At 37.8% G+C, this 13,686-nt stretch overlaps 1 protein-coding gene across 2 annotated transcripts; it reads right to left on the bottom strand.

Annotated features, from left to right (window-relative positions):
* Positions 1 to 737: 737 nt before the first annotated feature.
* On the bottom strand, positions 738 to 10,246 carry LOC105354829 (serine/threonine-protein kinase pim-1-like). 2 transcript variants are annotated; one of them, XM_023958739.1, is made up of 14 exons: positions 10,078 to 10,246; positions 9,766 to 9,944; positions 9,436 to 9,521; positions 8,880 to 9,050; positions 6,409 to 6,597; positions 5,236 to 5,460; positions 4,719 to 4,784; positions 4,512 to 4,606; positions 4,244 to 4,291; positions 3,928 to 4,149; positions 3,102 to 3,282; positions 2,858 to 3,028; positions 1,912 to 2,769; positions 738 to 1,792 (listed from the first exon to the last, which is right to left on the bottom strand). In XM_023958739.1, exons 5-13 carry the CDS (start codon positions 6,581 to 6,583, stop codon positions 2,678 to 2,680), a joined length of 1,275 nt encoding a protein of 424 aa, XP_023814507.1. In that variant the 5' UTR covers positions 6,584 to 6,597; positions 8,880 to 9,050; positions 9,436 to 9,521; positions 9,766 to 9,944; positions 10,078 to 10,246; the 3' UTR covers positions 738 to 1,792; positions 1,912 to 2,677. The 2 variants fall into 2 exon arrangements, with proteins under 2 accessions (XP_023814507.1, XP_023814506.1); XM_023958738.1 differs by lacking the exons at positions 8,880 to 9,050; positions 9,436 to 9,521; positions 9,766 to 9,944; positions 10,078 to 10,246 and adding an exon at positions 6,713 to 7,255.
* Positions 10,247 to 13,686: the final 3,440 nt, after the last annotated feature.

Below are 13,686 nucleotides of genomic sequence, written 5' to 3' on the forward strand. Positions count from 1 at the left end.
GACTTAGACCTCTTTTTTTATGCAAAACTAGTTTTTATGCAGAACCTGATCTTGTCAAACCTGCATTTTAGTTGTCTGTGGTGAAAAACCAAATACTCGTCATTTTTTCAAGAACCTTACCAAATGCTAAAACTTGCAGGAACATTCTTCCGACATATTAACTGTCTTGCATTGCATTGCAGCAATGTTCTCCATAAGTTTGAAGTTCAGTTTTTGCTGCACCAGTTACTTAACCACTTAGTTACTGCTAAAGAAATAATTCAAAAAGTTAATAGAAGATTTAATGCAATTTTTCTTTACAAAATATTGGACACATTCACAGGATTAAGTTTTTTTTTTGTTTTTATTAGCAGGTGGGTGGATGTATAGACAGAGTTATCAAACTCTAAGCTTCGTTTTGTTTCCAATCAGTATGTGGTCACACCACTAGGCTTTTCTTCACTGTGAAGAATCCTAGAATTTTCTTTTTAATTTATTATACTGTTTATTCTTACTACCATTTGTCACTACTTATAAACTCATTCAAGTTTATTTCAAACACAGTTGCTGGTAATTAAAGAAATGGTTAAAGAAGCTTTAAAATACTGTTACCTTTGTTTGTAAAAAAAACAAAACAAACATAATTCTTTCATTTAATGTTGGAAGATTATTAGACCTTGTTTTTTAGTTTCTGTTTGACCAAAAAAAAGAAAGAAAACAATAACAAAAAACATGACACATCTTCCAATTTCACTTCCTTTATTTCATCAATTGTAAAGCCAAATTTGAAAAAAACCAGTGAGGGGACGTGCAAGTGCTTTTTAATTCACTGTTTCTGCTTTAGAAGACCTAGTACGGTTTTGGGCAGGCTCCTAATTTTGTTTTTGCTTTGTCAGAGTTGCAAAAGGTCATGTAGAAAGCCGTTTGATGGTCCTATTTTTACCGATTCTTCTCAAGAATTTTATATCCCAATTTATCAAGAAAAGCTAGGTTTCGGTATGCTATGAAATAATTAAAAACGTTGAGACACGTCTTTAAGATGTGGGAGAAGCCCAAAAGGCCCGGATAAAACCCACACACGTGTATCGGAACCAGATCTGTGTTTTTGTTTTAACTACAGAAAATATTGCTTGTCCCTAAGTTTCTTTCCCCCCCCCTGTATTCAGTTTGTGTTGGTAGCCCCTTCCTAATGCGTTTTTCTTTGCAATTGAATTTGAATTTGCGATTTGAATCCTCATTTGATCTCAGTTATGTCCAATATTCTTTTATTATTTGAGATCTGTTCTGGAAAAATACAAAGACTTTGTAAAATTAGCTGATTCCCTACCACCCTCATGTAGAAGCTCATTTGGAATGCTAACACTGTGGTTTCTATGGCTTGTTTTGGGAAAATAGTCAGATCTGCAATAACTGGAGGTGGTCTCCAACCCCCTCCCAACATCTTTTGGTTCTTTAAACACTATGCAACCTTGTTAGACATAGTACGCTTCTAATTAAAACGATTTTTGTTTTTTGAGCTTCCAATTATACGTTTTTATAGATTAATTAAAAAGCCTTGTCTGGTTTTTGCACGTCCCCTCCTAGTTTTTATGTTTTCCTTCATGCCAATGAAATCCACCTGGTTTGGGTGGAGCACGCTCCTCTCCTGCCAAGCTCTCTATGAAGATGAGGTCGGACTCCCTTGAAGGCCAATGTGAGTTTAGGGAGAACCCTCGGGAAAGGCAGGGGGGTTAAAGGAGCTGCAGAAAAAGTGTGCTAGCAGCACACTGTAACAACCCCCCCACCAGCACCACCACCACCACGCCAAGGAGTCCTGTTGAAAAGAGTTAAAGAAAAGAGTTAGGAAAGGACACTGCTGTAACTTATACAGCTTTATTTTGGGTACATTACTTTTTTTACATACTGCAGTGATTGTTTAGGATAACAACTCACCAAAATGTGAGACTCAGACGGTCCTGCCAACTCTCTCTGGAGGAGATCTGCACACGGCATCCACGAAGGTCACTGCAACACCGACGAGTCCTGGTCACTGCAACACCGACGAGTCCCGGTCACTGCAACACCGACGAGTCCTGGTCACTGCAACACCGACGAGTCCTGGTCACTGCAACAACGACGAGTCCCGGTCACTGCAACAAGGAAAACGAGGCAGATCTTTCTGTGAGAATCAGCATTAGCACAATCAGTGGACAGAGAACCCAAAAGACATTTAATGCGAGTGAGGAGCTTTTGTCCAGTTTCAACTAATTCCAGTATCTTTACCCCATCTGGATTTTCAATTATACTATACTACGTTTCTACTAGTAGTGCCGTTTTTCCAAACATCCAACCAAAAGTAGACCGAAAAAAAAAAATGTTGGTAAACACGGGACCTAATAATCATGGGAAATGCTACTTTTTAAACCAATTCCAATTTTAAATCTGCCTATGTGGCACTAAGAGTAAAAACTTTAATTTTATAATATTGCCATCGTCTGCCCCTACTTGCAGCTAAACTTTAGTATTTATCATTTTCCTTTACATATTTATTCTAAGGTCAATTTAGGTTTAAGATTTTTGCTGAAATTTCTAAACTGTTTTAAATTTCAGACTTTTGAGTTCTCTGTCCCTGTGTGTGTGTGTGTGTGTGTGTGTGTGTGTGTGTGTGTGTGTGTGCATGTTTGTAGGTGTGTCTGAGTCTGAGTGATTTCTTTTTCTTTTATCTGAGCCATGGATGGTGGAGGAGATCTTGCAGGTAGGGGCGCTGTTCTTCAGAAGTATTCAAACATGCTTGGAAAAAGTCTTGGCACTCTGGAGAAAGAAAAGAAAAGTAAAGCAAAGATTAAGGTCAGATAAGGTCAGAGCCTCAGCATCCATGCCGAGAAAGAGGATTTCTTACCTTCTGACAGTTCACTGTCAATCATCAGATCCCCTTCGAGAAAATCCATTGTTGAGAAATCGCCGTGGGAATGGAGGGTTTCATACAAAACTACCCCAAGCTGCCACACTGTGGTTGACCCTGGGCTACAAAAGCCTTTAAAGGCTTCTGGGGGGGCATTTATAGGAGTTCCTGGAAAAAAATAAATATTAGTCATATTCCTGCTCATTTGACATGTTTTTATTTGTTGATGCAGATCTTCTACCTGAAAATCCTCTAAGGATGGAATCCTTTTCTGCCATGCAGCTCACTCCAAAGTCTATAAGACGAGCTTGTGGTGTATTTGAGTGGCTTTGAATGAGGATGTTTTCAGTTTTGATGTCTTGGTGGAAGATATTTCTGTCCTCGAGGTCGATGGCTGTGCGAATGAGCTGTGTCATTATGATCTGAAATAGATAAAAAAGAAGTAATAAGCTGAGGCAGCAAAGCACAAGCCTCCTTCTAAAACAGCATGCACGCCGGCCTCGTCAAGATGCGTTCAGGTGGCCACCTCCAATGAAAAGTCTATGTGAATGTGCATTTTGGGCCTTCACCTTTAAAACTCTCGCTGCGCACGTTTTTATGGCCGTTTTCAAGCTCCACGTACAAAACGAACGGCCATTGAACATGTGTTGCAAGTCAAACCAGGTTGAATTTTGACCTTTCGGGGAGTTGTGCAGGATGAATGACCCCCCCCCCAATTTACAAAATTTACAAGTTGTGCCCAAATCGAGAGATTTGCACCGCTTCAAAATTTTGGCACCAAGCCTCTCTAAAAGCGAATAAGCCAGTGTGAACACCTTAGGCTAAATGCGTGTTCAAGAAGCCGCGTTTAGCACGTTCTTGACCACGCATCACATGTCCAGTGTACATGTAGCTTTAGAAGTACTCTTCTTTCTAATGTTCTGAACCTGCTAAAAGCTACTTTTGCTTCTGCATCGGACACTTAACTACTTTATGAAACAAGGTTGCATTGAATAAACATTTCAGCTACAGGAAGTTTCTGCAGCAACAGAACACCATAAACCAACACAGACTGCACACAGGCCTACCTTGGCTTCTTCTTCTTCCAGTGTGCCTCCTTTGGTATCAATGTAATGAAAGAGGTCCTCACAAGGGATTGGTCTCTCCATGACCAGGAGGATTTCTCTGCCGATGTCATACCAGTCCAACAGGGCTACTGGCGCTGCTTTTCCATCTGAAGGAATGGATTCATCTCGTAATTTTAACATTATGGCCACTTCAGAAGGAACCATTTTTCCACTGCCATCATCCTGAAGAATCAAAACAAAGAGAGCATGAGGAAGAGAAGCACAGAAACCCATTTAGAGCAGAGATACTCAGAGTCATTTGGCTCAAGCAACTTACCAGTTGTTTATTTCTGATGAAGCATTTCAAAATGTGCTTGATGGCTACCTGCAAGACACAAACAAGAGCATTTCTGACTGTGAGATGACTGACAGGAGACAATCTGGGATCATTTAGATTTCCCCTCCATCAAAATCTATTTTCATTCAGACCATCTAAACCACAAACATCAATAGTCTGATTGTAAATGAATGTATCCAAGTACTTTTGTCATGGTTTTATAAAAAGTCTGTAGCTCATTTACTGTAGCTGCATACAAAACACTTACTGGTAGGTTGTCAGATTTCCGAAAGCCACCATAAATGGAACCATAACCTCCTTCAGCAAATTGATATTTTTCCACATATTTGGCTTCAAATTTATCTGAACACAAAAAAACAGAAATACAATATTAGTTCATTTATGATTGAAAATTATATTATTAAACATAAAGTAACAGTGTAATAAAAAGGAAAATGTTTTACAATCCTCAGACCTTTATCGGTAATCTCAGTTTTCTCTGAGGATGTTGCAGTTTGTTCGGCGTCACTGGAACTGGAATCTGAAAATGACAAGAAAAGGGTTTTCTTATTGCAGAGCTTTTCTTTTTTACACCTCTACTACCCCTTTGTGCTAAAACTTAGAGGCAAAACTGTATTTAAGTGTTTTTTAAAGATGTGTTTTTAAAAAACGGGCTGTGAATTTTAAGAAGCATCTTTAGGAAAGTTGAACCACAGACACTTGCTTTGATTGTAACAACTAAAACATTTTTTTTAAATTAGTGTGGGGGCTTAGGAAATGTAAAATATGTTGATGCAAAATAGAGACATTCATTTGGTTGCAGTGTTTGCAGTTAAAGCAGACTTTAAAACAAAGGCAACTCATTTTTACGTTTTGAGATAGTCTGAGAGGAGTATGATTCTTTTCTAGTCCTTAATTTGTTATGACACTTTTATTTTTAATTTTTTTCCTTGTCCCGCAAAAAAACCATGGGGTCTGTGTGTCTTATTTACCTTTTAGAGTCGTTTTCCTCTTCTTCGGCTCTGTTATTTCTTCCTCTTTGTCTTCCTGTCTTTTCCTCTTTAGTGTTGTCACTTGGGTCTTGTCTTGGGTGCTGGTAGAGGGTTGTGAAGGCTCAGGTGCAGAAGACTCAATCGGTTTATGGTTTAGATGTTTTTTCTTCTGTTTCTTCTTTCTAGGGAAAGACTTCCTCTCAGCGTTTTTGGTTGGTCCATCATCTGAAGATCAACAACAAAACAGCTTAATTAGTAAAGAATATTCATTTTATATTTCACAGTTTACTGCTCGAGTTCACACCAAGTATATCAATGTGTTGGGGGCTTTTATTTGAAAAGCTAAATGAGTTGAGATGTTATCACAAAAACACAAAAACCAAAGTTTGTCATCGTTACGAAGCAAATGTGTAACTGAAGGTTTTGCCGGGACTCTCATTTCCCACCATATTTTGGTTTGTCTTTGGCAGAACCTTCATTTGATGTTTATTACACAAAAACTTGAGTAACAAAAAATGTTTTAATGTACGCGCCTTACTTTTCTCTTTTTGTTGTCAAAGAGTGTTGCTAAGCAACTTTGAAAAAAGGGCTCTCTGATATCACTGATGTCATGAACTGTTGCTAAGTGACACAGCATGTGACTTTGGCTTCTTTTTAGTGTTTATGTTTAAAATGACACATTCTGAAAAACACTTCAGTATAAAACATTTTGGAAAAAATGTGATATGTACTGTTTTGAAATGTACGTTAAAGGTTTGGACGATTTTAAACCAGTGTTATATCTTAGGAAATGCATAATGTTGATAAAAATCCATCATAATAGAGACATTTATTTGGGTGGAGTGTTTGCATTCAGCTTCAGAGCCATTTTAGAAACAAATTTAGGACTTCAGTGTTTCTTTTGACAGTCGACTGCTGTCATGAGCTTTGAGGCCCACAAACTGACTGAAAAATACCAGCAACTCAACTTTTGAGAGGAGTGTGACGATCCGGTAGTTTTTAATTTGTCACGATAGTTTTATTTTTTTTAATTTTCTGAATTTGAATTTCTTTTTGTAGCACTGTACTGTCAAATTATTAGTGAGATGTCCTTTAAAAATAAATTAGAGTTGGACCTATTCTGTTCAGCCTACAGGTTGTAGTGTTGTTTGGGGTCTGTGTCAGTTTATTTACCTTTCAGAGGGGTTTTCACCTTCTTTGGCTCTATTATTTTGTCTTCCTCTTTGTCTTCCTGTTTCTTTCTTTTTAGTTTTCTCACTGGGGGGTTGTCTTGGGTGCTGGTAGATTGTTGAGAAGGCTCAGATTCAGGAGTCTCACTTGGCACCGGGAACGTCCCTTTTTTCTTCATTTTCTTCCTCTCGACTTGTTGGGAAAAGCAGGATGAGTTAAGATATTATCAAAGCAACACAAAAACCAAACTTTGACATCTTCACGACGCAAACGTGTAACTAAAAGTTTTGCTGGGACTCTCATTTACCAGTATGTTTTGGATTGTCCATGGCAGAATCTTTGTCCATGATCGTTCCTTGTTTATTACACAAAAACTTGAGGAAATCGGAAAGTCTTTCCTTAGTCTCAAAATGTGTGCTTTACTTTGGAGATCGAAGAGTGTTGTGGTTTAACCGTATTGCTAAGCAACTTATAAAGTGGGGCTCTCTGATATCAGTGATGTCACAGTTTGTTGCTAAGTTACACGGCATGGAACTTTAGCATTAGTTTACTTTTTGGTGCTTACATGTGAATCAATACATTCTGAAAAATACTAAAACATTTGTGAAAAATGTGATTTTACAACATTTGTATTGTATGTTTCAGACCCAGAGGTCCAACACATTATATTGTGCATAAAGCAAAAAAGCTGTCATGAACTTGATTTGACTACACTACCCATAATGCCTAGAGGAACTAAGCGGCAGGGGATTGGTCAGAGTGGTTGATAGGAAGCTTTTCTTGTAAACTGAGTTTTTGTTGTATATTTTCTTTATTAAAAATGAATCCATTGATTACTTTAATTTATTTCCATCTACAAAGTTTTAAAGTCCTAGAATGCTTGAATGCATCACCCAGTCCACCAAACCCCTCATGCGGGGGATCAGCTTTAAACAGCCAATCAGAGGTAGTGGCTGTTCCGCTAGGCCCAGCAGCTCTCACATCAGTTTCTGAGCACGTTACCACGAGTCTTTTCACTTTAACCACGTAACACAGGAGAGCCCTTGCTGTTCTAGCAGAGCAAGCTGTGGAAGACCAGAGAGGCGTCACTATCGGGGCGTTAGCTATAGCAATTAAATTCTCAACGGCCATTTTGAGAGTTGTAGCAGCTGAAATCCACGTCTTTGAATCCACAACATTGGTGAGAAATGTGTTCCTGTAGCTGTGATGCTGCCCTGAAAACCCGAACAAGTTACCAAAACTCATTTGCCACAATTATTGTAAGTTGATTAACTTAAAAGTATGATTTTTCCATAACATAAAATGTTTAATTGTGTGCTACTTGTATTTTATGATAAGAGTAAAATTAAAAGCGTTACATTTGTGCAAATCAAATATTTGCATTAAATATGACTTATGTTTTCCTATTAAGACAACTTAATTGTCATCAGTTACTATGACTCACCAGTTTTAAGTTTTCAAGCCACAGGAATAAGTTTGCACAACTTAAAAAAAATAAGTACACAACAACACAATTTTATCTTAACAGAACTTAATCTTTACTATACCATGGTCCGGTTGAATACTTGATATTGATTGGCTGCTGGGTGTGCAAGTGATATACAGTACCACAGGATAACCACACGGTGAAAGAAGTTCCGGTCACCTAGCTTAAATGTTTTGTATCACTGCGCCGGCTTCTTTAAAACAACCTTTTGCTTCATCATTTGGACAAAAACAAAGGGTAAGAGGTGAACTTTCTCATATATATATATATATATATATATATATATATATATATATATATATATATATATATATATATATATATATATATATATATATATATATATATATATATCGCTTTATATTGTCGAATCTTGATTGCAGCGCTTCCACAGCGTGCGTTAAAAAGTGATAATGCATACTTCGTCGGCCATTAACCCTTACTTAGTTCCTTTCTTATACAGGGGTAATCAAATCTTTTGAGTCAGTAAACCCCAAAACCATTCATTTCAAAACTTAAATATTTTTAGGCAAATGATTGCCTAAAAAACATTAAGTAACAGTAACTTAAATAAAGATGTCATAAACATCTGCCTAACAATATTATTTGCTCACTCCCTTCTGTGCAATGTTGAAATTAAAGAAAATTACACTTAATAAAAACGTCAAAACAAGCTAAACATTGGTGTTACTTGATAAAAGACAGTGTGAACTTTGACCGTACTACCTGAACAAATGCAGAGTATATAGTGCAACATTTTTGAGGCATTGTTTAGACAAAGGGAGATAACTATAGTCTGTTATAATGTTTTATGTCTCCTTATTTCAACTTAGTTTTACATATGTATCATCAAGTCATTTTTGAGGGTCTGCAACCTGGATGGTAGTTTACCTTCTAGACCAAGTCAAATCTTTTGAGTAAATTCAAACGTGTTGGTCAGTGCTTTGGGATATTTGAGTTGCATTGCATAGATGAGTCCAAACATTACCAGGAAGGCATCACAGAATCTGGGGAGGCTGACCACTTCATCATTTTCAATCACAACAGGGATTTCTACAGGCTCGTAGTGCACTGGACTTGTGTGATGGTCGTTGATGACAGTAAGAAGCCCCACTACGACACCATCAAGCTCTGGCTCATCAGACTCCTCCTTCTGCATCTGTAAAAGAAAAAGAGAGATGCTAATCATAATCAAATCAACAGAAAATACAGTGCATCTTGATTTAAGAGAGTCCTGTTACAATGCAATGCCTCTATAGTGATAAACACAAAACACCTGTTCTACACCAAACTCAATCAACTTACCAGACAATCTAAATGCAGTGAAATATATATATTAAGCTAATGAAGTAATACTGTTCAAGTTTGTCATACTGAAGATCTTTATCACAGGAAACAATACGCCGATGCAGTTCCTTTGTAGTGACACCAAAGAAAACAGACCATTTATGAAAACTGTATAGACTAAACAAAATGACGTTAGCATTTTGATGAACTATATACGTAATAAACAGTAGTATCTATTGGATACATAAAAAACTCACTGTGCAAGTTTTAAATCTCCAGAGACATCCTCATGCAGATAAACAGGCAGGGCGTGAAGAACAGTAGTGCGCTTGGTGTGAATGTCCTGGATTTCCAGTTTACATAAAAAACAAAAAAGTACAGATGCAGAAGTCAATTTACTTAAAGCTTTTGTCAATTTGTTCACATCTTCAATGCAGTCAGACAAATGGCAAATATAAAATGGACAAAGTGCAATATTAGGGGTAGAAAATAAAGCTAATTGTCAAAAAAAGAAGAAAAAAAACACAAAACAAAACATCATCATCATTACTATTGGATAAACTTGAGATGTCAAATAATTAATTTACCTGCTCATCGTGATTTTTTTTTCTGCCAGAGCGTATGCAGTTCCCCCAGTTTTTGATGCCTTCTATCTGGTCATAAGTGGTCATAGGGTCATAAGTCGACCAGGAAGATGATGGTCAAGTTCAGAATAAAAAGTGTTGGGCAGGTTCTGATTTGTAATCCGCTGAAACTCTGCATACACCTGAATAAAACGCAACAACAGACTTTAATTATGAGTGAAAAAATATCTCACACCCATGTTTAAAGCAGCACATGGATGCCAAATGAGTAAGAATCATGATTTTCATTTTAAGAGGAGAGCTGATCCATATTACCTCCGACTCTATTTTCAGAGCAGGCCACAGGTCCAGGAGCTCAATAACCCGTGGACAGGACATCACTGCAGGAGGGAGGAAAGAAGAGAGAGAAAACCCCAAAAAGTGCTTTAGAAACCCAGGTTGCGTCCAAATGACCACCCTAATCACTATATAGCGCGTTCTCCATTTTGTAGTGCTGTCCAAATTCCAAAATCGAGTGCCATAGAAATTTCCCAGAAGTCTCTGCAAAAAAAGTGTGCATCAATGCTCACTATATTGACGAATATAGACCACGATGCATATAGCTGTACTTGTCCAAATTGTCCCTGAATATTTTCAGAATTTTAAAATGAACTGGTGAATTTTAAGACATTTTTTTCATCTTTTACTCCACAGCCTCTTGAAGTCTGGCGTTTGGCCTGCTGCAGGGGTCAGATTTCCCCCCTACTCCCCCTGCAGGGTTCCTGCTCATATGTTAATTAGCCAGCAGTGACAAGCAAGATGAGAGGAGTTTGAATGAGGCCACAAAAAGACAGTTCAGCACTGAAAGACTGCTTTTTCATTTTTTTTTTTTGTATATCTTTCAGTGTCATGCTGTGAGGTTGATGACTGGGTAGGCACCGATTCCTCTGGAGTCAGATTTACTAAATAACTGAAAATTTCACCTTTCATGATCCAACGGCAGCTAACAGTTTAAGAAATACACACAAGAGCATATTTGTCCTCCAGAGAATATTTCTTTTGTCGACATGGATAGAACACTCTTGTTGTGTATAAATTATTCATATGTACTGAAAACAAATTAAAGTATACAGATGTGTTCAGCACATGCCTCTTAGGCTTGCCTCGCCTAAAGCCTTTTCTGGGGACTTTTTTCCCCCAATTAACTTTATTGCACATTTTTCAATTTACAAAAATTCACTTGCCCAATAGAGAAACAATTGTTAATATCAACTTTTCTGCCGGCCTACAGCAGCGTTTTCAGCGCACGTCTATGTTAACATTGAGCCCTGCCGTCAGACATGAGGCACAGCGCTTCCGAGCCTCACCCGGAGATTGAGCTCCGTCTGTGATCGCGCAACAATCAAATTCGGCGATTTTAACCTCAGAAACTTTGGAAAACGTGTTGAGATGACTGAAAATGTATATTTAACTCAGATCTTTCCACGGAATCCGGTGTCAGACCGTAGAACAAGTGAACAAAACAATGAAGCTCAGAGAAGCGATCTCCGGCCGTTTGTGCACTACATCTCCCATGATGCATTGGGTTAAGTTACAGCATCTCAGCGCACAATGAGTTTTCGTGCTAAAAGTCTTGAGACCACAACAAACACACATCAAACAGTTTTTAAATCTTCTACCTTAACTTTTATTACGTCTTTTAGAAACAACAGCTGCAACTTCCAGCTTTTTCTGACACATCACCCAAATGCATGTGAGATTGCGGAGGGACTGATACAGACTATGAGTTTCTCCTTTTTTTGGTAATTTTTGGATGCTGGTGTGCCGCGGGATTTTTTTCAAGGTTAAAGTGTGCCGTGGCTCAACAAAGGTCAAAAAATACTGCATTAGATCATTAGAAATTCGAGTTGTGGGTGGGACTGTTGGCATGGAACAAGCCCACTTCCATTCCCCTTCCTGTTGCAGGGCAGAGTGAAGCGGGGAGCTTGTGGCCTGTCCAGCAGATTTTCTACATTGTTCAAAAACTATTTTATCATCTGCTCTTGATTCACAGCAATTTGAATAAAGAAATACAAATTTAGGTTTAATTTTCTATATGTCCTCCATCATTAAAAAAAGGCCACAAGAACATGTTAAAAACAACAAAAACATAAAGTGTGTCTTTAAAGAATAGTATGATTTTTTTTAGAAGAGCAAGTGAATACTTCACTGATTGTTATTTTAATGTAGAATAGTTAAAGAGTAAAAACAAACATTATACACAAGTGTTGTCATGTAAATATTAATGTAAGACCTCTTGAATGTAGCCAGAGCGGAAAACAAAGAGCGGAACGTTTCACAAGGTTCCGTGTTTCTTACGGCCCTGTTAGAGCGCTACAATATTTGTAAACAAGCGTTTAAACTTCCACTATGCGTTTAATTTGGCACGAAAAAAACTTTTGCAACTTAGCTAAAATAGACGAACCCGGTTTAATAAAAATAAACGTTGTTGAGTTCGTATTAAATCCCAATTTAGAATGTTTTTGCGGGGCTGCCAGAGCTCGGCATTAAATTCAAACAGGGATGATTTGAGGGAATCACTTATGAGGTGCCGTGTAGGACATTATTCAGAATTAGCATTCACATACACATGTGAAATCTCTCACACACACTAGTGAAATGCTTGTATACATACAACTGAAAATGTATTCATTCACATACACATGTGAAATCTCTCACATACACATGTGAAATCTCTTACATACACATGTGAAATCTCTTACATACACATGTGAAATCTCTCACATACACATGTGAAATCTCTCACATACACATGTGAAATCTCTCACATACACATGTGAAATCTCTCACATACACATGTGAAATCTCTTACATACACATGTGAAATCTCTCAAATACACATGTGAAATCTCTCACATACACATGTGAAATCTCTCACATACACATGTGAAATGCTCTCACACACACTACTGAAAATGCTCTCACATACACATGTGAAATGCTCTCACACACACTACTGAAATCCTCTCACACACACTACTGAAATCCTCTCACACACACTACTGAAATCCTCTCACACACACTACTGAAATCCTCTCACATACACATGTGAAATGCTCTCACACACACTACTGAAATCCTCTCACATACACATGTGAAATGCTCTCACACACACTACTGAAAATGCTCTCACACACACTACTGAAATCCTCTCACACACACTACTGAAATCCTCTCACACACACTACTGAAATCCTCTCACACACACTACTGAAATCCTCTCACACACACTACTGAAATTTTCGACAGAAACGGAAGGCATTTCAGTAGAAACGGAAGTTGGCTGATTATCGCGAGATAATCATTCGTCTGAATCATTCGAAAATGGCAGCCGGTTGCGCAAGGAAAACCACCGAAACGTGTAAGTATATTAAAAAATATCCAGTATCTGTTGTAAAATATATTTGTAAATACTTAAGATGATGTGTTTAATATGTTATATTCCTCAATCAACAACCTAGATTGTTTTGAAGCTCATCAATTTCAGTAATGCTAAAGCTAACGCTAACGCGAATTAGCGCCGAAGGCTAAAAACAAACGCTAGATATTACATCAAAAAGCAGTGACTTCTAACCGTAGTCACAAGTTATTAACACATGTTTTAAATGTGTTCATATATGTAGGGACAGACGAGGATGAGGAAAATCCGATCCATTTGCGGATGGAGAAAGATAGCCTGTTTGTTTTCAAGCTAGCTCGTGCCAGATGGGTAGAGACACATGATCAGATTTGACTTCATTTTAATAAACGGTTAATCGTTGTCGTACTGGGTTAAAGGTTTATGTTAAAGACCCAGAAGAGAGAGGAGGAAAGGGCTAGAAGGGAGGAACAGCGACAGGAGAGTCTGTTAAGTTTACTTGAGTTGAAATTATTGTTCTTAAATGT

This window comes from Oryzias latipes, chromosome 9 (assembly GCF_002234675.1).
Source record: "Oryzias latipes chromosome 9, ASM223467v1".
Classification (NCBI taxonomy): Eukaryota; Metazoa; Chordata; class Actinopteri; order Beloniformes; family Adrianichthyidae; genus Oryzias; species Oryzias latipes.

Coding starts and splice junctions, on each gene's coding strand:
- LOC105354829 (XM_023958738.1), bottom strand. CDS start 6,752: ATGGACAAAGATTCTGCCATGGACAATCCAAAACATACTG. Junction 5,461..6,408: donor GGTGAAAACCCCTCTGAAAG/GTAAATAAACTG, acceptor GTTGATCTTCAG/ATGATGGACCAACCAAAAAC. Junction 3,029..3,101: donor CATCCTTAGAGGATTTTCAG/GTAGAAGATCTG, acceptor ATTTTTTTCCAG/GAACTCCTATAAATGCCCCC.